The following is a 23,419-nucleotide window of genomic DNA, read 5'->3' as shown; positions in this document are numbered from 1 at the left end:
TGAAAGATTGCCTTTCCCACTTTACACCTGTGCACATCCTTGGTAAACAACACAAAGGAACATTTTCATCCCTTAGGGCTAAAACCAAGTTTATGGTACTCTGGAAGTTGAAACTGTTGGGGGCTCAAAGGCAAGCTTGCACTGATGCAGCAAGTACGCCTGAAATCAGGATGCCAAAACAGCAAGAAACTCCCGTGAAAGCTGGAATCACCATTGCAAAGAACAGTTCAAGACAGTGCTAACTAGTAACCACAAGAGAATCAGAAAATCTTGGGGTGCTTTTGTCTTTGCCCAAAGTAGGTGGGAGCCAAGACTCTTGGACTGTCACTTGCATGTTTTAAGGTGTACCCAATCCTGCTGGAGCGCAGAGACCACATTTACTCTGCAAAACACCCTTCATGACTCTCTCCTCCCCCAGCATCAAAGTATGTGAGAAATCACTAGAGTCTGAACTGCAACTTTTCCCTGGCGTGCCCAGTAATGAAGGTGGCAGTTTCCTCTACCCCAGCCACAATGTCCCCACCTTGGTCAGCCGGCCTGCAGCAGTCCCACCTCCATGCACACATGGGACCCCTGAAAGCCCCCAGATTCAAGGGTCCAGACACAGGCCCACTAATCCCAGGAGATGGAGAGTCCCAGAAGGCAGCCAAATGAAGTTGGCTCCAAGTAGGCTCCAAAGGCACTCCCTCTCTGTCACCAACCCCACAGCCCCAGGGTGGCTAGCACTGCGCTTCAATACTTGGAAACAGTGGTTTTCAGTTGCGGCCTGGTCCAGTCTCTCCCCCCCCTTTGCCTTCAGCTGCCCATCCTCTCTCTAAGCAGATTTGCTTTTCCATGCGTTGGTTGCTGGCAAGCCGCTTTTAGGAAGTCTAGCTTCTACAAAGTGTTTTAAACATGGTAATATATTGCAGTGCTGTGAAGTCCCCCTCCAGAAGTGTGTGAAAGAGGCTCTGTTTTCCTGAAAGATTCAGGAACTCCAGCGTCTGAGCAAGAACAGTCCTAGAAAGGTTTGGACTGTCTCCATCGTCCACTCCCAGGAAGGCAGCCTTCTCCAGGGGAGCGGTGGTGCGCGGTGGGTGTCTGTTATTTTCACTTGGTTTGGGTTTTTAAAGCTTAAGAGAGCTTAAATTCATGCAGTACTTTTTCCAAAAGAAGAAAGAAAAAAAAAAAAATAGAAGCACTGAACTTGCTGCCTTCGTTCTAAAATACCGTAGTAGGCTGTGTGGACAGGCAGGGGGTTGGGGACCCACGGATTCCTGTAAAGAGCTATCTCCGCAAAGGTTTCTCACAGGTCGCCTTCGGGAAGCGGGGAGGTGGGTGGTGTAAGAACAAAGTTCAGCACGTTATTGGCCTTGTGGTTTTTCTCCTGGGACAGCTCTTCTCCCCCCTCCCCACACCCCACCTCCAGGCCCCGAGTCCTGCGGATTACAGCTTTCCACTAGGAAAGCTGAGGGTCCTCTCCGCCGCGTCACCCCCTTCTACCTGCCCCGGAGAATGCGCCACGACGGAGCCCGAGACGGCCGGGACCGAGTCAGTCGCCCTCCACCGCAGCCGCCGCCTCCCGGTCGTGACCTTGGGCGCGCTGGTGGCACCTATGCCTCCTGCTCCGTCCCTGTACCGCGCTCCGCAACCGGGAAAGTCAGGGCGGGTGGTCACCGCAGCCCCACGCAGATGCGTAACATCTCGGGATGCTCTAGGTGGTCGAGCGCGCGGCTTCCGCGTACCAGGTTGCGGGGATCAAGGAAGAAGGAGACTCCTTGTCCAGTTTGCCCTGGTCGGGCGTCTCCAGACGCTGTTTAAACTTTAGGCGCTGTAATTCTCTCTCTCTTTTTTTTCCCTGTGGAAATCCCAATTCCCCTTTAAAAGAAGAGAAAGGTGGCGGCGGGAGACTGGCGGGGGGGAGGGGTCCGCGGGGTCGCAGTCCCCTAAAGTTTCATTTCTGCCCCACCAGTGAGAACGAGGAAGTCGAGCACGTGGAGTGGAAAGCCGTCACTCTTTAAAAAAAAGAAAAACATAATTTTCCTTTAGTTTAAGAGTTGCGTTAATAAGATTGACCAAGTGGAGTTGTGCGCTGGCGCTCGCGCTTGTAAAGAATAAACTTTTTTCTCTGCGCTCTGAGCAAGACTGTAACTGGCTAACGGAGAATCTAACCGTGGAGTCTAAAATTCCTAATCTTAGCGTCCCAGGACTGTCCGCCCTCGGCGGAGCTGCCGTCCCCTTTGGGCGCTAGTCAAAGAGTGCACCTGCTTGGATTGAGCGGGAAGAAAGAAGCGGGGCATTACCTTCCAGCAAGCAGTGACCCCGCCTGCCAGCGCCAGCTTTCTCTAAAAACACCTAATCACCACTTCCTCTATAAAGATTAACGGCAGCTCGACTCCAGTCCCAAACTGCAAACACCAGCTGAACTGCTCTCTTAAACTTTCCATTCCAGCAACTCTTCCTGGAGCAGTGCGCAAGTCAGCACCCAGAGGTCCTTTAGAGAGGAGAAAAGTTCAGGACCTCACTCTCTTTCCCTTTAAGCTTCCAGCGACACCAAGGGAGCAGCCAGAGATTTGGGCTTATTTTGATTTTGTAATTCAACAGCAGAGACCAGGCCTGAGGTTAACAAATAGTGTAGGAAAGAAAGAATCACACCAGCAACACTTAGAAACTAATGCCTTTGAGCCTGCCTTCCCAAGACAACTTGGGCTCCCACCCCCTCCAGAATCAAGGCGTTCATCAGTATGAAGGTACTCAACACGTGGAGCTGATATGTATTTACATGGATCTGGTCAAGTGGAGAATTCCCCAGTTCTGGAATATTCTGATCTGTTCTTGGTCAAAGTAATAAGGGCTGCTGAGCTCCTTGCTTCATGCTGCCTCCCTAAAAATCTGATCAGATAAACTGTTTCAAGGACTTAATTGAAATCCAGGAGCAATTCAAAGACCTCTGGCCCCAATGTGCTGTAGCTGATCTTGCCATCCCTGTATTTACATTGAAGTGATGGTAACCTGTAACATTCATTGTTACGTGTGGCAGGCTCTGTTCTAAGAACCTTAGGAAGACAACTCATTTAGTTTTGACAACAGTCCTATGAACTAGTTGCTATGATAATCCTCATGCTATATATGCAGGAAGCTGAGGCATAACTAAACTTAGTGATTTGCCTATGATTACACAGCCAAGGCATGTAAAACCAACCAGTGGTCTGTTTCTACCACCTGAGCTCTAGACCTCTCATTACATGGACAAGTGAAACATCAAACAGCCCCTGCTTGTAACTCCTGCTTAGAGTTTCTGTTTTGTTTTGTTATTTTTTTTTTTTAACTAGACAAGGAGCAATCGCCTCTATGATTTAGTCACTCTGGGCAGCAGAACCCTTACCCACAGGAAAGCTTTTTCCCCGTGGATTATTCAAATGATTCAATGCATCTTACATACCAAGTATAAATAAACATGAACATGAAAATTGCTTCAACCCCCCCCCCAAATTCTTTCAGTTAATACTTGCAAATAGCCCTCCCCTTCCCCAAGGAACTGTAATATTGCATAGTAATTCCAAAAGAGCATGCATCCTCATATGCTATATAGAGTTCAGAGCAAGGACAATAACTGCTTCTAATACACAGGTTCATTGTCAAGGACTCCAGTGCACTGCTCTCACCGCTGGCCTCAGTTCAAACAGATGCCACCTGAAGAGTGTGACCTCTTCCTCTCGATCACCCCTGCCTTCTAGCCACAACCATCTTTCTCTCTTTCTCTCCCAGTAGAATCATATATATATGATTCATTTATATATACACACACATAAAGGCCTTAGAAAGTCCTTCACCCGGTGCCATTTACCCTGGAGATCAGTCCAAATTCACAGGGAGCTGAGGTTTCCGGCCTTCTCATTTCAGTTCTCTTCCCTCAGAGCATAGGAGATGAGTTAATCCCTCAGACATGAGTTAAATGTGTTTAGACTAAAGGCACACTTTAAGGGAAAAGTTTTAAGAGCCGTGGAGGGTGAGGGACAGACATATAAAGAAGTAGCTGTCTTATTCCTTTCTTCCTTCCAGAGGTGTTTCCGGAATGTCTTCACAGATGTTTACCCACAAACTTGTACTTGCAGAGTCTTCAACCTGTGCTTTTTCAGATCTACACCCTGTGACAAGTTTTCTTCCTTCCTTCCTTCCTCTTCCTTTCCCTCCCTCCCTCCCTCCCTCCCTCCCTTCCTTCCTTCCTTCCTTCCTTCCTTCCTTCCTTCCTTCCTTCCTTCCTTCCTTCCTTCCTTCCTTCCTTCCTTTCTTCCTTCCTTCCTTCCTAAAGGAAATTTTAGTATTGCCTCAAAGGGATCCGCGTCTTTAAGAGACTGAGTTACCGCCAGTTTCACTCTGGGAGGTAAAGGTCTCACACTCTAGTTTTGTTTAGACTTTATTTTGCTCCCAGCTGCCAGCCACTAGTCCCGGCTGCAGAAGCCGAGATATGGGGCTGGGATGACAAGCTCTTTCACACCTCCCACCTTCAGATCCGTGCAGAGACCAGGCCAGGAGGGCGGGTGGAGGGGCGGGGAAGCGCACGCCGTTTCTCACACGCGTGCCGTGCCCGTGTGTGTGCCCGTGGATCCGTGCAGGCGCGCGCGCGCGCATGATTTAGAGTGACAGCACCAAGAGCCGGACCGAAGCAGTGCATTACTTTGCGTGATAAATCAACTTGATGGTCTCCGCACTGTACTTCCATTATTCACCCGAGTGCTCGGTGGTTGCGGCGGACGTGCACTGCGGCAAAAATGTCCTCGGAGCCGCTAATTTTGTGGCCACTGCGGCGGCAGCGGCGCGGGGGCGCGAGCACAGATTGACTGGATTTTCCGAGACCGCTTCTCCTTCAGCGCAACTCACCCAATGGAGTTGACGGCCGGAGCCTCCGGTGATGCGAATGGGTTTTGTATCTGCGATTTAAAAAAAAAAAAAAAAAAAAAAGAGGAAGAGAAAAAATTTTTTTTTTCCTTTGCGGGAAGAGGAAGAAGAGCAAAGGTATTGGTACAGGAAAGGAGAGAGACTGTGTGTTACCTTGCTCTTGCTCCCTTAAAAAAGGAAAAAGAAAATGGCCACCACCTCTTCCTCAGCTTGGAGGAGGCCAGCCCTTTGCGGACCAGAGATCACACTGCAACCCGCCTGGCCCCTCCATCCCGCCAACCCACGGCCCCACGGCGTCAGCCCAGTGACAAGCCCCAGGGGATGGGCGGTCAGAGTCTCTGCTGCGGCTCGTTTGTTGCCCCTCGATGTTGTCTTTGGAAAAGTGGTTACCAGTTTTTCCTTCCCAAACTGATCGCTTGGGTCTGGTGGTGGGATCTTTCATAAAATTGCATTTAGAATAGCGTTGATTTTCCTTTTGCATAAACCCCCGAGCGAAGCAGTGGTTGAACAGCAGTGGGGGGCAGTTCCCGAAGCATCTCTGGTGATGGAAGTACAGAACCGAACTCTTGGTGCAGACACAAACTGCTGGTGACACACATCTTTGATGTTGTTTTCAAGAGCGAATTAATTACCAACTGAATTACTAGATGTGTGCTGAAATCTAGTGAGTTTTCAGAACTACATCCTGATTCTAATTTTCCTACGTTCTTCTCTATAATGCAGTATTCAAATCATACTAGGCAGATCACTTAACTTTAAAAAATGGGATGCCAGAGATTGGGGTGACAGCCTTGGTGCCATGTTTTGTTTGCAGGGCATAAGCTGTTTTTTAAAAGAGGGGTGAGGGGATGATATGCTCATAAAGTTAGCATGGGCACATTTATCCTAGGTTTGCTTCTAACCTACCAAACTACAGTAGCATTTGTCAAACAGGGAAGATAATTGCCATGTAAGTGATGTTGTTGTTACAGTGTTGCATAATAATAACGTAAACAATAGGTCTCTGTTTACACTCACATAACTTTCCCAGTTTATTTGTAGTTTTAGAGGGTTTAAGTGCTTGGCAGACTGCAAATTAACAGCTGCGGTGAAGAAAGCCTTGGAGATACAGCCCTCCCATCTCGGTGGTGTAGTGCCATCCTTCCCAGTATTTACCAGGGAAAAAAGGGCCCTGCTCTCTGTGAAACTAAGGGTGACCTTGGGAAGGCAAAGGCCAAGCAGATGGTTTTAACTTACTTGATAAAGTCATCCTGGATTGTCCGTGATCTGAGAGTATCCATCTTCCTATTTAAAGGGAATTAAAAAGTCAGATGCAACAGTGCAGTGCCAACTGGCTTGGTTGGATGGGAATACGTACCAAGGAAGGTAAACTGGGCCAGCACAGCCCAAACAAGGCTTCACTCAGAAAGAGTGAAAAGTAGCACACCAAACAACGCCAAAGATATGCTGGTCCTGATGTAGGCCGCTATTTCATGACCCAGGGTTTGCAGGCAATGCACAATGTCCAAGTTGGAGAAGGATGGGGTATTTTAATGCAGTCACTAGAGAGGAGAGCCAGATATGTGCGTCAACATCTCAGTACACAGAAAAGCAGTCCACCAACTCCAAAAGACAGGGGACCCCTGCTTCGCCATCCTGTGCCCTTAAAGGCCTGAACCTGGAGCCTCAGTGTCAGATGTAGAAAAACAGAAAAGTAAAATATTGAATGTGTTCATATAAACACATGGAAAAAAGAGAGAGAGAGAGTTTTACACCCACTGGTTCACTCCCCAAATGGCTGCACTGGCTATGGCTGGGTCAAGCCAAAACCAGAAGCCAGGGGATTTTATCTGGTCTCCACATAGGTGTAGGGCAATCACCTGTGCCATCTTCACTGCTTTTTCAGGCACATCAGCAAGGAACTGGATTCCAAGTGGAACAGCCATGGATGCTAGCCCTGCAGGTGGCAGCTTAACACACTTTACCCTTACAGTTATTTATTTTTTTTAAGACTTTTCTGGCATGGTTACTTCTTAGACAAAAAACAAAAACTAAACATTTTTCATTATTATATGAAAGTTTAGTGTAACTTTTAAAGAGTTTTTTTTTTTAATTTATTTTTATTGAAAATGCTGCTTTACAGAGAGAAGAGACAGAGAGAAAGATCTTCCATCTGCTGGTTTACTCCCCAAGTGTCCACAGTGGCTAGCTGGAGCGGAGTTGACTCAATGCCAAGAGCCAGGAGCTTGTTGTTCCAGGTCTCCCATGCGGGTACAGGGCATAGGCCATCTCCTACTGTTTTTTCAGGCCCCAAATAGGGAGCTGCATGAAAAGTGGAGCAGCCGGGACATGAACCGGCACCCATATGAGATCCTGGAAGTTGCAAAGTGAGCATTTATCCACTGAGCCATTCCACCAGGCCTTGGAAATTTCACTTGATGATATTTGTATGTGTCTGAATACTGAAGGCATTAATTATAATCTTGTTGACATTGTTTCTATTTTTAAAGAAACAGAATACTATAAAATACGGGGAATATCAGTGAAGTGCCTTTGATTTTTATCTTAGGATTAGGATTCTTAATCATTTTCACCTCAAAGTTTTACGTGCTTGATACGAAGAGTGAAAAAGAGAAAGAGAGAGAGAGAATCTTCTGTGCTCTGGTTCACCCTCAATATGCTACTAACCACTAGTTCAGGGCCATAGTGGATCCAGAAGCTCAGAACTCCATTCCAGTATCCTACCTGTTGGGAGGCACCCAAATAGTTGGCCCACTATGTGCTACCTTCCCCAGGCATAATAACAAGAAGTCAGATCCGAAGAAGAATAGCAGAATAGCCAGTATTCAAGCCGGTACTCTAGCATGGGATGTTGGTGTTTCAAGGAGCAGCTTAACCCTATACACCACAACACTGGTCCCAGTATTGGCAACTGAAAGCTAAGGAGATTTTTTAGGGGGAACACTTTGAAATTTTTGCAGTTACATTTATCTACAGACCAAAGGAGTCTGAAGTCTGTTATCATTGTACTTTAATCCTACTAAGACAACAACACAAAAGAGTCACATTATGCAATGTTGGATTATTAAAAATTAAAACAAAGGCTTTGAACAAATTGAAACAAGTTACAATGTAAAAACAATATAGACACCTGTAAAACTATGTATTGGCATTATTTATCTTGTAATTTATAAAAGTAAAAGAAGAAAGAACAAAACTTTTTCTAAAGATTTATTTACTTAAAAGTCAGAGGATACACAGAGAAGCAGGTTCGGGGAGAGGGAGGCAGGAAGGAGAGAGATCTTGCATCCATTGGCCCACTCCCCAGACTGCCTAACCAGGGCTGCTGGGGGTTTCTTCTGGGTCTTCATGTGGATGCAAGAGTCCAAGTACTTGAGTCATTTTCCCCTGGTTTCCCAGGTACCTTAGCAGTAACATGTATTGGAAGTGAGACATCCAGGACTCAGTTGGCATTCATATGGGATGTGGGCAGCTCAACAAGTAGTTTTACAGTGCCCAAAACAGCAGGATAAATTTTATAGCCCTATGCCTTTCCAGTTTTTTCAATTTCTTTATTTTCATTTCATTTAAATGAGAGACATACAGAGATCTCCCACATTTTACTTCACTCCAGAAATGCCTGCCACAGCCAGGCAGTCAGAAGCCTAAACTCATTTGGCGTTCCATCATGGGTGGCAGGGGCCCAAGTGCTTCAGCCATCACCTACTACTCCTAGGGTGTTCATTAGCAGGAAGCTGGAATTGGAAGTGGAGCTGAGGCTGAAACCCAGGGTCTTTTAAGGGATGCAGGAGCCCCAAATGGTGTAAATGCTGTGCCAAGTCTTGTCCTGCACTAAGGAACATTTAACTTAGGAAATAACAGTGTGTGGATGGGGGGAGGGGTACACAGAGGGGGAGCAGTGTGATGGCTCAGAAGGCTACTCTTCCACCTTGAAGTGCTGACATCCCATAGGGAATTGATTCGTGTCCCTGCTGGTCCATTTCCAATCCAGCTCCCTGTTAATGGCCTGGCAAAGCAGTGATGAGTGAAGTCCTTGGAACCCTGCACACACATAGGGCATCTGGAAGAGGCTCCTGATTCCTGGGTCCTGATTGGCAAAATTGTGGATGCCACCAGTTGGAGTGAACAAGCAGATGGAAGATCTTCTCCTCTCTGTCTCTCCCCCCCTGAAATCTGCCTCTCAAATAAAAATGAATCAATCTAAACAAATTATTTATTTATTTATTAGTGCAATATCAGATATATGGAGAGGAGGAGAGACAGAGAGGAAGATCTTCCATCCAGTGCTTCACTCCCCAGGTGACTGCAGTGGCCGGAACTGCGCTGATCCAAAGGCAGGAGCAAGGAACTCTTCCATGTCTCCCACGTGGGTGCAGGGGTCCCAAGGCCCTAAGTCATCTTTGACCACCCTCTCAGGCCACAAGCAGGGAGTTAGAAAGGAAACAGGGCTGCAGGTATTAGAACTGATGCCCATATGGGATCCTGGCATGCTCAAGGTGAGGACTTAAGCCACTGGGCCAGTGCACTGAGCCCCTAAATAAATCTCTTATAAAAACAGGAAATAGGGCCCGGCAGCGTGGCCTAGTGGCTGGGTCCTCGCCTTGAATGCGCCCAGGATCCCATATTGGCACCGGTTCTAATCCCGGCAGCTCCACTTCCAATTCAGCTCCCAGTTTGTGGCCTGGGAAAGCAATCGAGGATGGCCCAAAGCTTTGGGACCCTGCACCTGTGTGGAAGATCTGGAAGAAGTTCCTGGCTCCTGGCTTTGGATCCAGCATAGCATCGGCCATTGCAGTCACTTGGGGAGTGAATCATCGGTTGGAAGATCTTTCCTCTCTGTCTCTCCTCCTCTCTGTATATCTGACTTTCCAATAAATAAATAAATCTTAAAAAAAAACCCAAAGAAACAAAACAGGAAATAGCAGGGGGGCCAGCTTGGTGGCATAATCAGTTAATATGTATGTTGCTATGCCAACATACTCTAGGGGCCCTGGTTCCTGCACCAGATGCTCTAGTTCCCAAACCAGCACTCCAATAATGGCTTGGGAAAACAGTGGAAGATGACCCAAGGTCTTGGTCCCCAGCTCCCACGTGGGAGATGTGGAAGAAGTCTCTGGCTCCCAGCTTTGGACTGGTCCACCTCTGGCCATTGCAACTATTTTGGGGAGTAACTAGTGAGGGAAGAGTCTCTCTCTGTGTGTTTTTTTCTCTCTGCCTCTCTTTCTTTGCAACTCTGACTTGCCTAGTAAAAGTAAACAGGTCTTTAAAAAAAGAAGAAATAACAGGTGCCTACCTCAATATTGTTCTCTTCAATACTAAAAACAACACTCTCCTGACTCCTGGGGGTGGGGAGATCCACAGTGTTTCAAATATCAACATGATATTGTAATGAGTGCATCTTCCAATTATCTGTACTGTAAATACAATTGTCTTCTGACAGTCCATCTTTTAAAAACTAGATTGGCTACTGAGAACTAGTTTTAACACACTTAGAAGCAAGTATCATGTACATTACAGTTTCAGAATTTATTCAAATATACGATCACTGCAGGACATGGGATTTACTATGACACAATATTCAAACAAGAAGTTCAAAAGATAGCCCTACTATCATATAAAGTGGCAGATCTGAATGGAGGACAGTGAGCAAAACTGTACCTCATTATTAACTCCGCTGTGTCATATGCTGTTATTGACTGGAAAAGGCTGGCATGCTTTGGCCTTATGGCAAATCTAGCTCACCTAAAATCACTTGCTCTTTTAGTAACAAAATCACCCCTTACTTGTCAGACATCACAGGACCTGACACACCAGCAGCATTCACCAAATGTTTTCCAAACTACAATGTGTTTGATAGTTCATGTCTTTAAAAGCTTTTAGATGGTGAGCACAAATTTTGTAGTATTTATGGCTAGTAAAAACACTATCAGAACTGGGTTGGGAAACTTTTGTTTCTATTTACTCTCTCATGACAAAATATGCTTGATTTATTATCAATTTTCTGGTCCTTGTAAGGACCAGCAAACTATAACATAATGTTAAAACCAGAAACACTATTCTTCAGCTTTTTCTTTAGAAAGTTCTTTTTTGGATTTACTTTTTTGGTTAACATACCACATACATTACTAACTATGGTTTTCCATATTAGCCCTTCCCTCTTTGAAGTAAATTGGCCATTTAAAGCAACCTTGCCAAACTACCAAACTATGGCACTCTGTATCGTTGGTTCTCCTTGCTTTCATTTTAACTTTGTTTCCTTGGTATATACAAAGTTAAAACTACACCAAAGTGACAAAATGTGTTGGAGGTAAATGCCTTCTTCCCAGCAATCTTTTACACTTTACATTATTGACTGAGTGAGTCTTAATATCTGCTGTAAACCAAGGCATTATTCCTACGCATGAAGACCCAGAGCACTTTTCCAAACAACTCATTTCTGCAATCATGTGTTCTGAGATAGAAACCAACTTCTTTCCTTGGCCCATTAAAAATAATGGCCTTCAGGGATCATTCATTGTTTTCGGAGGTATGCAATTCTGCTGATGCAGCACAATTTATAACTTCCATAGAAAAGAAAACAAGACACACACAAGAAAGAAAAAGAGTATTACTGTGTAATTTTAAGATTTTATAATACTACATTATTTATGTAAAAAACAACATACCAAGCCAGAACTAGACTTTTTGCATTCCAATTAAGGAACTGTCCAGTTAAATTTGCATTTTCTAAATTTCACTGTAAGATGAAAGGTGTTATACTAAAATTGTTTAAAATTTTAAAAAATTTTACAAAGGGATAGCTTTTTTCCTAAGTTGCTCTAGTGTTATAACCTTAAAAATTCATTGGCAAACTAAGGACCTGCAGAAATTAACGTGTTAGCAAGCAGGACATGTTGTTCTCCTGAATAGTTTCACATTTTGGAAGAAATGGTGCCTGAACATTTTTCATTATAAATAGCATAGCCTAATACTGTTTACAGAGAAGTAAGTTTTACCTAAATGTCTTGTTTTTCAAGTTTAAACCCTGGACATCTTGACTAACTTTACCACTTTCAAAACAAAAAGAAGAAGGAGATAACCTAGCAGAGAAGGAATTCATAGCTTGTTTCTCAAGCCCTGCCATTCACTCCCTGCAGTACTCTCAGAACAATTTTCCTAAACAGAATCTCATATTGCTAGCAACTTCTTGAAACCTTTGCTGTCCAGGTAAAGTTTATAGTCTTAAAAAGTAATCACCGTGACCAAATATTCTGAACCATGCTTATTTCTTCAGTTTCATAGTTCTTTTATTTTAACGATGCATTTACTTTTAGAAATATTTGCTTAATATGCTCATTTACTTTTATATTTATCCTTTGAGGGATGGAGATGCAGGGGACTCCTCCACCTGCTCGTTCACTCCACAAAGGCCAGCAGCAGCTGGGCAGGCCAGGCTAAAACCAAGAAGGTCCTGGATCTTCTCAGACTGAGCTGGCACGACCCCAACTTTTTGGGCCATGTTGCTGCTTTCCAATGCATGCATTTCACAAGAAGCTGGATTGGAAGCACAGCCAGGCCTTGAGCCAGGGCACTCCAACAAAGCAGGCCGGCATGCCAGGCGACATCTCTGCTGTGCCAGTGAAGACTCATCTTGACACCTGCTTCCCCACTGACTTACGGTCTGTTTTATTGCTCCCTCATGTCTGCTTTTCTTTTTTGTTTTTAAGATTTATTTATTTTTATTGAAAAGGCAGATATACAGAGAGGAGGAGAGACAGAGAGGTCTTCTGTCCGATGACTCACTCCCCAAGCAGCCGCAATGGCTGGAGTTGAGCCAATCCAAAACCAGGAGCCAGGAGCTTCTTCTGGGTCTCCCACACTGGTGCAGGGTCCCAAGGCTTTGGGCTGTCCTTGATTGCTTTCCCAGGCCACAAGCAGGGAGCTGGATGGGAAGCAGGACTGCTGGGATTAGAACCGGTGCCCATATGGGATCCCGGGGCGTGCAAGACAAGGACCTTAATCACTACGCCATCGCGCCAGGCCCCATATCTGCTTTTCTAATCCCAATCTCATATGCCTTGGCAAATTTTAATGCATCTTTGAGAAAAAGGCTGCTGCAGCATTCAAAAAGCTTATTCCAAATGAGTAAACGGAAAAATAAATGTATTCCAACATACAGGATTACACTTTTAAAATTTCAAAAGACTTCAGATATCAATTAGTTCAAAAGCATTTTTTTGGATGAGGAAACTAAAAGTGATCCTGAACATTTAAATGACTTTCAGTGGCCTCATGGTGAATGGGAGCACTGTTATCAGAATCTAAGACTCCTGCTGCTCACAAAATCATCTTCAGAAACGAAACTTGCTGGATAATTGTCTCCAAGGACAAATAAAAGCACTATTCTCTTTTCAAAAAATAAAAACAGAGTTATGGTCTGATCCTGCAACTCCATTTCTGGTTCTATACACAAAAGCACTGTAAACAAGGACTTGAACTGAAGTGTATGTACCCATGTTCATAGCAGCCAAAAGTCTGGAAGCAACCCAGGTGTCCTTGGGCAGATAAATGAATAAACAAAATTACACACACACACAAAGCATTTCAAAAGCTTCAGAAATAAATTTTCGATAGTTTTTTCAGTATAAAAATTTTAAATTCATACATCATGTTCTGACATTATGCGTTTCCATGTATTTTATGAAGACAAAACAAGGATAAAATAGAATACTATTAGCACTAACAAAGAAGGAGATAATTCTGGTATATGCTTCAACATGCATGAATCCTAAAGACATTATGCTAAGGGAACTAAGTCAACAGCAAAAGGAAAAACACTAGATGAGACACTTATAGGAAACACTGACAGTTGTCAAATTTCATGGAGACACAAAATAAGATGCAGGTTTCTAAGGCCTGGCAGGAAGTAAGTAATGGGGAGTTATTGCTTAATGGATATAGTTTCAGTTTCAGAAGATGGAAAGTTCTGGAGAAGGGTAGTGGTCACAGTTGCACAATAATGCATTTCTATTCAATGTGACTAACTGCACATTTAAAAATGGCTGAAATGGTAAAGTCATACATATGTATACACATACATACATATATACATACACACATATATTTATATTTCACTATGATGTTTAACAAGTGATCTTGCCTTTAGTTTCACTTTATTTTTATTTTAATAGAATGCATGTACAGGCAGAAAAAATATGACAAAATATTCATATCCCTTATTTGTCTAGGGACAACTGTTGATAGTATTTGCCTTCATAGAATTGAAATTTAAAGTTTTTGAGTAGGTTCTCATTTGTGATTCATTGAATCCTCACTGAACTCGTGAAGCAACCAAGATTGATGACTTCTACATCTTGCAAAAAAAGGAAGCCCTGAGAAGGGGTCACCAAGGTCACTGGGAGTAGAGCATCGCAAAGCAGATTAGTCCAGCTCTGAAGACCAAGTCACTCCTCTCTGAGTCACCCTTACCTTCACTTCTTTCTTTTTTTTTGTTTTTTTCTGAAAATTATCCTTTGACTGCCTAAACACATCTGGGTGTATCTTTCAGAACAAGTCTGTGATTTATAGTTATCCTCCAGTTTAGATAATTAACTATTTTATTTGTGCTATCAGACTCACTAACAGTATATCTTCCGCTTTCCCAGGCTGCTGCTCCTATGCTGATAGCAGAGATAGCTGTTCATTCCTTTCCCATTCCCACAGAATATCCTTTGCATGATGTAATGATACTGGCACCAGCCTGGGGACTAATTCCTTACCAGCTGTGTAGACATGAGCAAGCTACTGAACTTGGCTAGATTGTTTTATCATCTGTAAGATGTGGTGGTTGGGGACTTCTGAATTCCCTCGCAGCTCTCCTTTCTGTGAATCAGAATACTGCATTGCTACCTTTACTTGAGGCAAGATTTCCTCCCTCTAGTAACTCTAGCAGCTCAGTTGTATGACATCATTTTTGGTCTTCTGCAGTTTATGGTGGTGTGTCCTAGATAAGGAGGGGGAGTCCAAGTGTCTATCTTTGATTATGACAGAGTCATCTAACCATACAAACTACACTCTAAAAAACTTGAAGTTTGATCTCCGCCCAAAGTCAGACCTCATAGTTACAGCTTTGGGGAGGAATTCTAATTGAATTGAATATTGTGTTCAACCACTCACCAAGTGAATGATCTTGAGTAACTCCCTACTGTTTTGTGATCCTCAGTTTCCACATTTATGTGGTTGAAATTTCAATATCCTTCCCATCTACCTGGGAGGAAAGTTAAAGATGGTGACACATGAGGAAGGCCTATGATAAACCAATTCAATGTCATGCTATATATTCTTTTTTATTCCATTTAAAAAATTTTTATTACTGATGATGTTTACATAGTTGATCAGAGCAGGAAGGGTCGAGGATCAGGGGATAGTGGGTGAGACCTTTGTTCATACATTTTCTTCTTCTTCTTCCCATATATGGAAGGAAATACAAGAGCAGAAACCAAACCCAGATTCGCAACTGCCATATTGCCACAAAGATTAGAGAACTGCCATCTGATGTCATCTTAAGGTTCCCACTGTGGAGGATTTTCTGAGGATTCTGTTCATGTGTTTTCAGTAGTTCTGAGATACTGCAGATATGGCTCCTCCACAGATGAGCAAATCTTTCTGAGGTCAATTGGCTGTTGTAGTATACATCTGAGTCTACTGGCTCTGAGTACATGGTGAGCCGATGGGCCCAGGTCTCCCTCCGGATCCAAGCCACTTCCAGGGGTAATCGACCCACCCAGTCCAAGCCCGTTTATGCTACATATTCTTTTATTTTTTAACGATTTATTTATTTATATTGGAAAGTCAGATATACAGAGAGGAGGAGAGACAGACAGGAAGATCTTCCATCTGACGATTCACTCCCCAAGTGAGCGCAACGGCCGGTGCTGCGCTGATCCAAAGCCAGGAGCCAGGAACTTCTTCCGGGTGTCCCACACGGGTGCAGGGTCCCGAAGCTTTGGACTGTCCTTGATTGCTTTCCCAGGCCACAAGCAGGGAGCTGGATGGGAAGTGGAGCTGCTGGGACTAGAACCGGTGCCCATATGGGATCCTGGGGCATTCAAGGCGAGGACTTTAGCTGCTAGGCCACTCCGCCGGGCCTTATGCTATATATTCTTAAAGCTGTCTTTTTGTGATAATGTCCAGACTTACACCAGCTATCACACTCCTGTCCACATTTTCTACTGGAGTACAAAGCCAGAAAGGTAACTAATTCAACAAATGTTTATTAAGGATCTACTTCGACACGTTGTTTTTAGGCACACAGGGGTGAATAAAATAACTGCACTTGCCAGGAGCTCATAGATTAGTAAACAGACACAGAAATGCAGAACTGATACACAACGTGGAAAGAGATGTCTTAAAGAAGTGTAAGGCATGAGACATCGGAGGGGGGAGATGGACTACTTGTGTCTACCAGCATCTATAATACAATTCTGACTTTTGACGGTAAGTAGAATAGGAAGAAAATTTCATGACTTCTGAGCAGAAAGAATCATGCAAAGGAAAAAGAGTTGTGAATTTCATCGTATATAAGAAAGTGATGAGAAGATCAAAGTGTAATTTATTGTCAAGGGATGAAAGAAGTACAGGAATTTAGCAGAAGGGGAAAAGGAGGCTGCTAGTAGCAAGACCAAATGTATTACGAAATAAGTTGTGATAATTTAGAAAAAATATCCATAGATAGGATGAGCTTGTTTTATAACCCTCATCATTAGTGATAGTAAAGACTAGGATGACATGTCCAATCAGCAACCTCAAAACATAGCAACTTCAGTACAACCAAATCTGGAGAAGCAGCTTCTGCTCCACGACGTCATGTAACAACCCAGGTTCAGTCCATTGTGTACTGGTCTATATTGACAACATTAGGTCCCTAACATGGTCTCATCAAGAAGGAGCCACAAGTAATGGACACATTACTCCCCTTCTCTCTAGCCTTAACCCTAACACTAATTACAATGCCATGAAGTGAAATAACATGCTACTGAATAACTAATATGTTGCTGAAGAAATGAAAAAGGATATCAAGAACTTTCTTGAAGAAAATCATGCTACTGTATAACATGAGTCAGAAAAAAAATTGTTTCTGAATGAATGAAAATAAACATCAAAATCCATGAGATACAATTTCTGCGAATCCTTGTTGGTGAGATGTGTCTCCTGTAGAGGGGTTTTGTTCTTTGATCCTGTCCAGTAATCCATGATGCTTGATTGTTGAGTTTAAGCCATTTACAATCAGGGTTGATATGGATAGGTGGTAATTTAGTCCTGTCATTTTAGCAATGGATGTTTCATTGTTCGAATTAGTCTTCTGTTGTCATTTTACTGGGATGTTCTTCACATTTGCCTTTGGTTTTGGTATACGGCACAGTTGTAGTCTCAATTATGAAACTTTATTTTCTTTTTCTGACTACTAATTTTTAAAAAGATTTAGTTATTTTTATTGAAAAGTTAGACATACAGAGAGACGGAGAGAGAGAGGAAAGATCTGTCTGATGATTCACTCCCCAAGTGGCCACAATGATCACAGATGAGCCAATCCAAAACCAGGAGCCAGGAGCTTCTTCTGGGTCTCCCACACTGGTGCAGGGTCCCAAGGCTTTGGGCTGTCTTCTACTGTGTTTCCAGGCCACAAGCAGGGAGCTGGATGGGAAGCAGGGCTGCTGGGATTAGAACCGGTGCCCATATGGGATCCTGGTGTGTTCAAGGCAAAGAGTTTAGCTGCTAGGCCACTGTACCAGGCCCTCAGTCTGGATTCTTGTTAGGTTTCCAACAGTCTCCAAAGCCACAGTTAATGGCTTACCACTCTTCAACTCCTGTAATCCTGTGCTGTGGCTGCAGCATTGCCTATATAACATTTCTCCTACTTCTGATTTAAGCAGTCCCCAGGATTAGGGAGACACCAGGTGTCCTAAATAGCTGGGTTGTTGGAGGTGCTGATCTTACTGGAACCTGCTGGACATTAGATCTGAACCATATTATTTAGGATCTATAGGGTGCCAAATTTTCCCTGTGGGGCCAGCACAATGCACTGAGCTGGAAGTGGGTTTGCTCCCAGCTTAGTGCATGAGCAGCTCGCTATTGTCCCTTCAATCCCACAGTCTGCCACTTTGTACAAAATGGCACCTGATGTGGCAATGGTGGAGTTCTGCATCTGCTAACCACTAGGTCTGGGGGCTACCTGTAGGGTACCACACTGGTACTGTTTTCCCTGTGGGACCAGTGCAATGCATTTAGCCAGAAATGCACAGCTTGCTGTTGTCCTCCCAGTTCCAGAGCCTTTGCCTCACTACACAGAATGGTCCCAGTGTGGCACTGGCGAGGGATCTGGACTGTGAAATCCACACTGTTCCTGCCCTGCTGCTCTGTCTCTGTTCCTGGTGGGATCAAATAAATCAGCAGAACAGGCAATTCTTTGCCTGTGTTCACTTCCTGAGCTCCCAGTGAGCTCCCCTTCCCACCTGGCTACAGGGGAGCTCTGGCAGCTGGTGAAGCTCAGATCATTATTTGCTGACTGTTCCTGGGGTATCTGGTCCCTGGAACACCACTCTGGCTGTCTCTGCTGCTAAAACTCTTGCCTTGAAAGTGCCAGAATCAAATAGGGGCGGCTGTTCATGTCCCAGCTGCTTCATTTCACATCCAGCTCCCTGCTTGTGAACTGGGAAAGCAGTAGAGGGTGGTCCAAAGCTTTGGGACCCTGCACCCACCTGGGAGACTCAGAAGAAGCTCTTGGCTTCTACCTTAGAATTAGCTCAGCTCCGGGGTTGGCCATTGCGGCCATTTGCGGAGTGAATCAATGTTAGTGGAAGGCCTTTCTAGCTCTCCTTTTCTCTGTAAATCTGCTTTTCCAATAAAAATAAATAAAATCTTAAAAAACATTTTTGCTCCCAAATTGTTCCTGTTTATCAAAATGTCTAAAAGCTTACAGCAATGTTTGTTCTCTTTTGTTTCCTCACTTTTTCTCACACTCAGCTCTTCCCTCTGTTTGGCTCATTCCGGCTGTGCTGCAGCCTTGGACTTCATCTTCTCTTACCTTTTTCCTACAGGCGCCTTTGCTCCATTACTAGAAGATCTTTCCAATCTGCAGATCTCACTTTGTACGGGCATACCTTTTCCTCACATATCCTTGAAGGCTCCCCATTCCCTCAAATGCAAGTTCCAATGGCTTCAAAGGTTGCACACCACCTTCCCTCAGCCTTCCTTTTTAATGTCATCATTAGTTGGCTTAATGAAAGCCTATTCTAGGTTGGTAACTAGCCACCAGCGATTAGACACTATTGGGTCAAGGGAGCGTCTCAGGTCTATTGGGTCAATGACATCATGGTGCCTTTCTGGACAGGAACATCCGTGCCTTCCTTTATCTGCTGAAAAACGCATGCTTTTGGCCCCCAAAATGTCATTTCCTCTTCTGATAGGCATCCTAACTCTATCACCTCCAGGAAAAAATCAGTCAAAGAATCACTACTGCCTTTGTATACACAAAAATTGATTTGGTCATATTATATGACATTATTGATTTTGGGATTTTGTCACTTACATTGTACTTACAGTTTTTGGCAGGCAGAGATATTGTTTCCCTATTTTTTTTTAAGTTTTTTTTTTTTTAATATTCTATTAAAAACAACAACAACATCAGGAGTGCCCAGGGGTGGGGATAGGGGTGAAAATGGGAAGTTTACATCTTGTGGTTTATTCTCCAAATGCCTGTAACACCAAGGACCTGAAGAGGCTCAAAACAGGACGCAGGAACTCAGTCTGGGTCTCCTGCTAAGGGTAGCATGGACTCAAGAACCTGAGTCATCCCTGTCACCACGCAGGGTAGATGTGGCAGGAATGCAGTAGAAACTGATACTCCTTGCACATTTCAAAGACTTTTAGCTTCTTAACAGCCCTCAATCCTTACAGTAGTGTACTATCTCAGCAAGTCCCAGAACAAACAATTATTTGCTTATTTGTTACCTGAAAGGCAGATTTACAGAAAGAAGGAAAGAGGGGGAGAATGGATCTTCCATCTGCTGGTTCATTCCCCAAATGACTTCAATGGCCAGAGCAGAGCTGGCCAGGAGGTAAGCCAGGAGGTAGGTACTCAAATGGGTGGGAACAGGAACCCAAGCACTTCAGCCATCCTCCATTGCTTTCCCAGACCACAAGCAGAATTGGATAAGAAGTGGAGCAACCATAGCAGGAACCAGCGACCATTCGGGATGGTGGCATTGCAAGGCTGAGGATTAGCCTGTTGGGCAGTCACTTCGGTCCCAGAACATTTCTGGCTACTTAAAATAAATTATTATTATTTTTTATTTATATATTTTCCCTCCAGTTTATGCCACAAATAAATGGTTTCTCAGTAAAAGAAGTCAGGCTTCAACGTCACAGGCTTGGGCAGACGTTTCCTACCACTTGGGACACCTGTGTCCAGTACTGGACTGCTTGGGGTTTGAATCTTAGTTCAGCCCTCTGTTCCCGCTGTTGTTGTGCACCTTGGGAAACAGCAGGTCATGGCTCAAGTTCTTGGGTCTCTGACACCAGCTAAGAGACCTGCCCTGAGTTGACTATTAGCCAACTTGATCTTGTCCACCCTTGGGTGTTGTGGGCATTTGGGCAGTGAACCAGTGGATGAAAACTATTTTCTTTCTCTCTTTGAAATAACTGCAACTAATAAAAATGTTAGAAATGGGATTTGGAGCTCAAAAGATTAAACTGCTGTGTGGGATGTTTGTTGGACAGCATAAGGAAGCCCTGCATGCCAAAGGGAGTCCTGGCAACTCCATTTCAGACCCAGTTTCCTGCTGATACGTCCTGGGAGGCAGCAGATGACAGCTCAAGTGCTTGGGCCCTTGTCACCAATGTCAGAGGCTTGGATGGAGGCTGAGACTCCTGGTGTTGGCCTGGTCCAGCCCTAGCTGTTACAAGTGTTTGTGGCATCAAACCAAAGTTAGAAGACTGTCTCTCTCACTGTCACTCTGCCTTTTAGATAACGCTTATAAAAAATAATAGTGGTAACCCTTTAATTTTTAAAAAAGAATTTCACTTAAAAAGCGCCACAGGCTTTCCAGAGGACTATAAGAGGGAGAATATTGGAATCTCTTAAGAGGCAGGCCAGAGCATCAAAGCTTGTCCAACATAGTACAGTTCCTCCTAGCAATGTCGCATCGCAGTACTAGTTATAAGGAGCAAGACTAAAGTTTAAAATGTGATTCAAAAGAAACCTTCAGTTTAATTGTACAAGGTCCTTTAGCAATGAACCCAGGAGCTTCACCAAGAACAGTTAAGAAAATCTACAGCCACCAGCCTGCTTCCTGTTCCTCTTGATTTCTTACTGGATAATTTTTAACAGGAAAGCTCTGCATACATTGTCTTGTAACTCAGTGTTTTGGCAAAATGTTCTAAGACACTTAACTAACATAAAACAAACATTTTAAAACAACAGAAAATGCAATAGCTTGATTGTGATGCCTGCAATTTAAGGAGATAGTATGTCCTTCCAGTCTATCCCCTCTATTCCTCCTCCAAACCATGGCTATTTTGCTGTTGAACACAAACACAAAATGTTGACATTGAAATATCCCAATGACACGGGCTTAGAGAAATTCTGGCTTCATGAAACATGATGACTCAATGAGATGAACTCAATATACCACCAATTATTGTTTAAAAACCCCAATAGAAATGTCAAAACTCTTCAGCTCTCCTCTTGGGGGGAGGGGGGAGTTATGAGAGAGAAGGCTGGTTTTAGTGAGGAACCCAGGTTTTGTAAGGCTATTGACAAATTAGATGCTTGGCAATTAAATTCCCATTTCAATCACTGGCCTGCCTTAAAGGGCCAGCTTAACTCTGGAAGGAACCCACGGAGCAGTTTCATGGTCAGTCATCTACTGAGAAGCAGTTGCCGTGTTTTCCTTTCCTAGCCTAGGGCAGACGCGTTATTTCTCTGCAAGTTCCCTATGACATCCTGCACTCCTGATTTAATGCACCAAGGAGGCTCTTTACCTCTCAGTCTACGCTAGTGCAAATAAAGGTTAAATCTCTCTCTGACCATCCTGAACTAGCCTAATAACTCACGAGAGGCTCTGGAAAGAGACATGGAGAAAGCAGGAATGGATTCAAACGCGCAAAAGCCACACCGCCGCAGGCAAAGGTGACTCGCTTCTCCAGCGGCTGCAGCGAGGTCCGCAAGCCGGGGCCCCTCCACTGCGCCAAAGCGGCGATCCCACGAGCGGGGCCTAGCAACGCAGGGGCTTTTCTCGCCAACGCCGTCCCGACCGGAGCCTGCGCTGAATGCAGGGGCTCCTATTGGCCACGCGCCGTGGGGAGGAGGAGACTGGCGAGGCGAGGAGAGGCCTTTCCCCGGCCCCCTCCGGGCCCCCTCGGCCGGCAGCCGCCCCCAGCGCAGTTACTATGCAAATTGCAGCGATTGCGGAAATAAACAAGGGGGTAGGGAGCCGTGAGAGGGACTGTCGATTGCAACTTCTTCAAAGTCTCGTACAATCCAAAGCACACCAGGCAAAGGCAGAGAGACTCGAGAAGCAGCCTGCAACGGGTTGGATCGCTTTCAAAAGAGGAGGGGGTCGGGGGGGGGGGAGGGGGAGAGAGAGGGAGGGAGGGGGGGGAGAGAGAAAGAGAGAGCGAGCAGAGACAGTGAGAAAGGGAGAGGGAGAGAATGCGCACTGCAATTGCAAAAGCCTTCTGATTTGGAGTTTAAAAAAAAATCTCCAAGAAGCCTGCAATTGGCCAACAGCTTTAAAAAAATCTCTTCCGGGTTTTCAACGGTTCCAAGTTTAATTTTCTTTTTTAATGCAAAAAAAAAAAGGGGGGGGGACAACAAATGAAGCAATTCGTCAGAACACTTTAAAGTTTCTCACGTACTCTTTTTACATTGCAATGGTACGTGGTACATCTTAAACTTTCTATTTTGCATTTATACGATATGTGTTTTATAAGCAACAATAATGGCTGAATGATTTTGCTTAATGACTAAGACTTTAAAATTTTCTCTCGTTCGCTTTTGCACTTTAAGTGATTGCTGGGTAAATGTCTATTGTGATGGTTTTGTTTTAAAGATGAAGCTTTGTGGATGGCGTTTTGTGCTATGTGCATCAAGAGACTGGGTTTCCTTTTTTTTTTTTTTTTTCGGGATTTGAAAAAATTGCTGAGCTTGACAGATTTTTTTTTCCTCTTAGCGCTTGCTCGGTTCCAGAAAGGGGTGGGGGGTAGGGAGTGGGATCCTGTACGTGCTCTGTTCTGTAAAAGACGCCTGGCCTCAGCAGTCAACCTAACCCGAAAAGCAATGTCTGGACCCGGCGAATAATTGACGATTCGATCCTCTAATCAATGGGACCACCTGGGAGATTGACAAAAGCTTCCTCCAATCACGAGCGGGCTTGACTGTACAGTGTTTCACAGTAGCCAGAAGGGGCGGAGCAGAGGTCTGGAAGTTGTCTGCGGCTCTGAAGGGGATGGTGGTGTGTTTCAAGCTGTCGAAGCTACGGGCTCTTCCGGATTTAGCAAGCAC

At 44.4% G+C, this 23,419-nt stretch overlaps 1 protein-coding gene across 2 annotated transcripts in view; it reads left to right on the top strand.

The window, feature by feature from the left end:
• NFIA (nuclear factor I A) overlaps window positions 1–23,419 on the top strand; it is a 589,215-nt gene that overhangs the window by 193,780 nt on the left and 372,016 nt on the right. The window contains exon 1 of one of the 2 annotated variants that reach the window (XM_040978450.1): window positions 22,390–22,791. The exons of the other annotated variant lie outside the window; for it this stretch is intronic. Within the exon in view, the coding sequence (XP_040834384.1) occupies window positions 22,702–22,791 (90 nt within the window). The 5' untranslated portion in view covers window positions 22,390–22,701. Of the gene's footprint in view, window positions 1–22,389; window positions 22,792–23,419 lie in introns of those variants that run through there. 2 annotated transcript variants of the gene reach the window in all.

The sequence above is a fragment of the Ochotona curzoniae genome, unplaced genomic scaffold, assembly GCF_017591425.1.
Source record: "Ochotona curzoniae isolate NIBS_2020 unplaced genomic scaffold, NIBS_Ocur_1.0 contig_291, whole genome shotgun sequence".
NCBI lineage: Eukaryota > Metazoa > Chordata > Mammalia > Lagomorpha > Ochotonidae > Ochotona > Ochotona curzoniae.
This window is presented reverse-complemented; position numbering and strand designations above follow the sequence as displayed.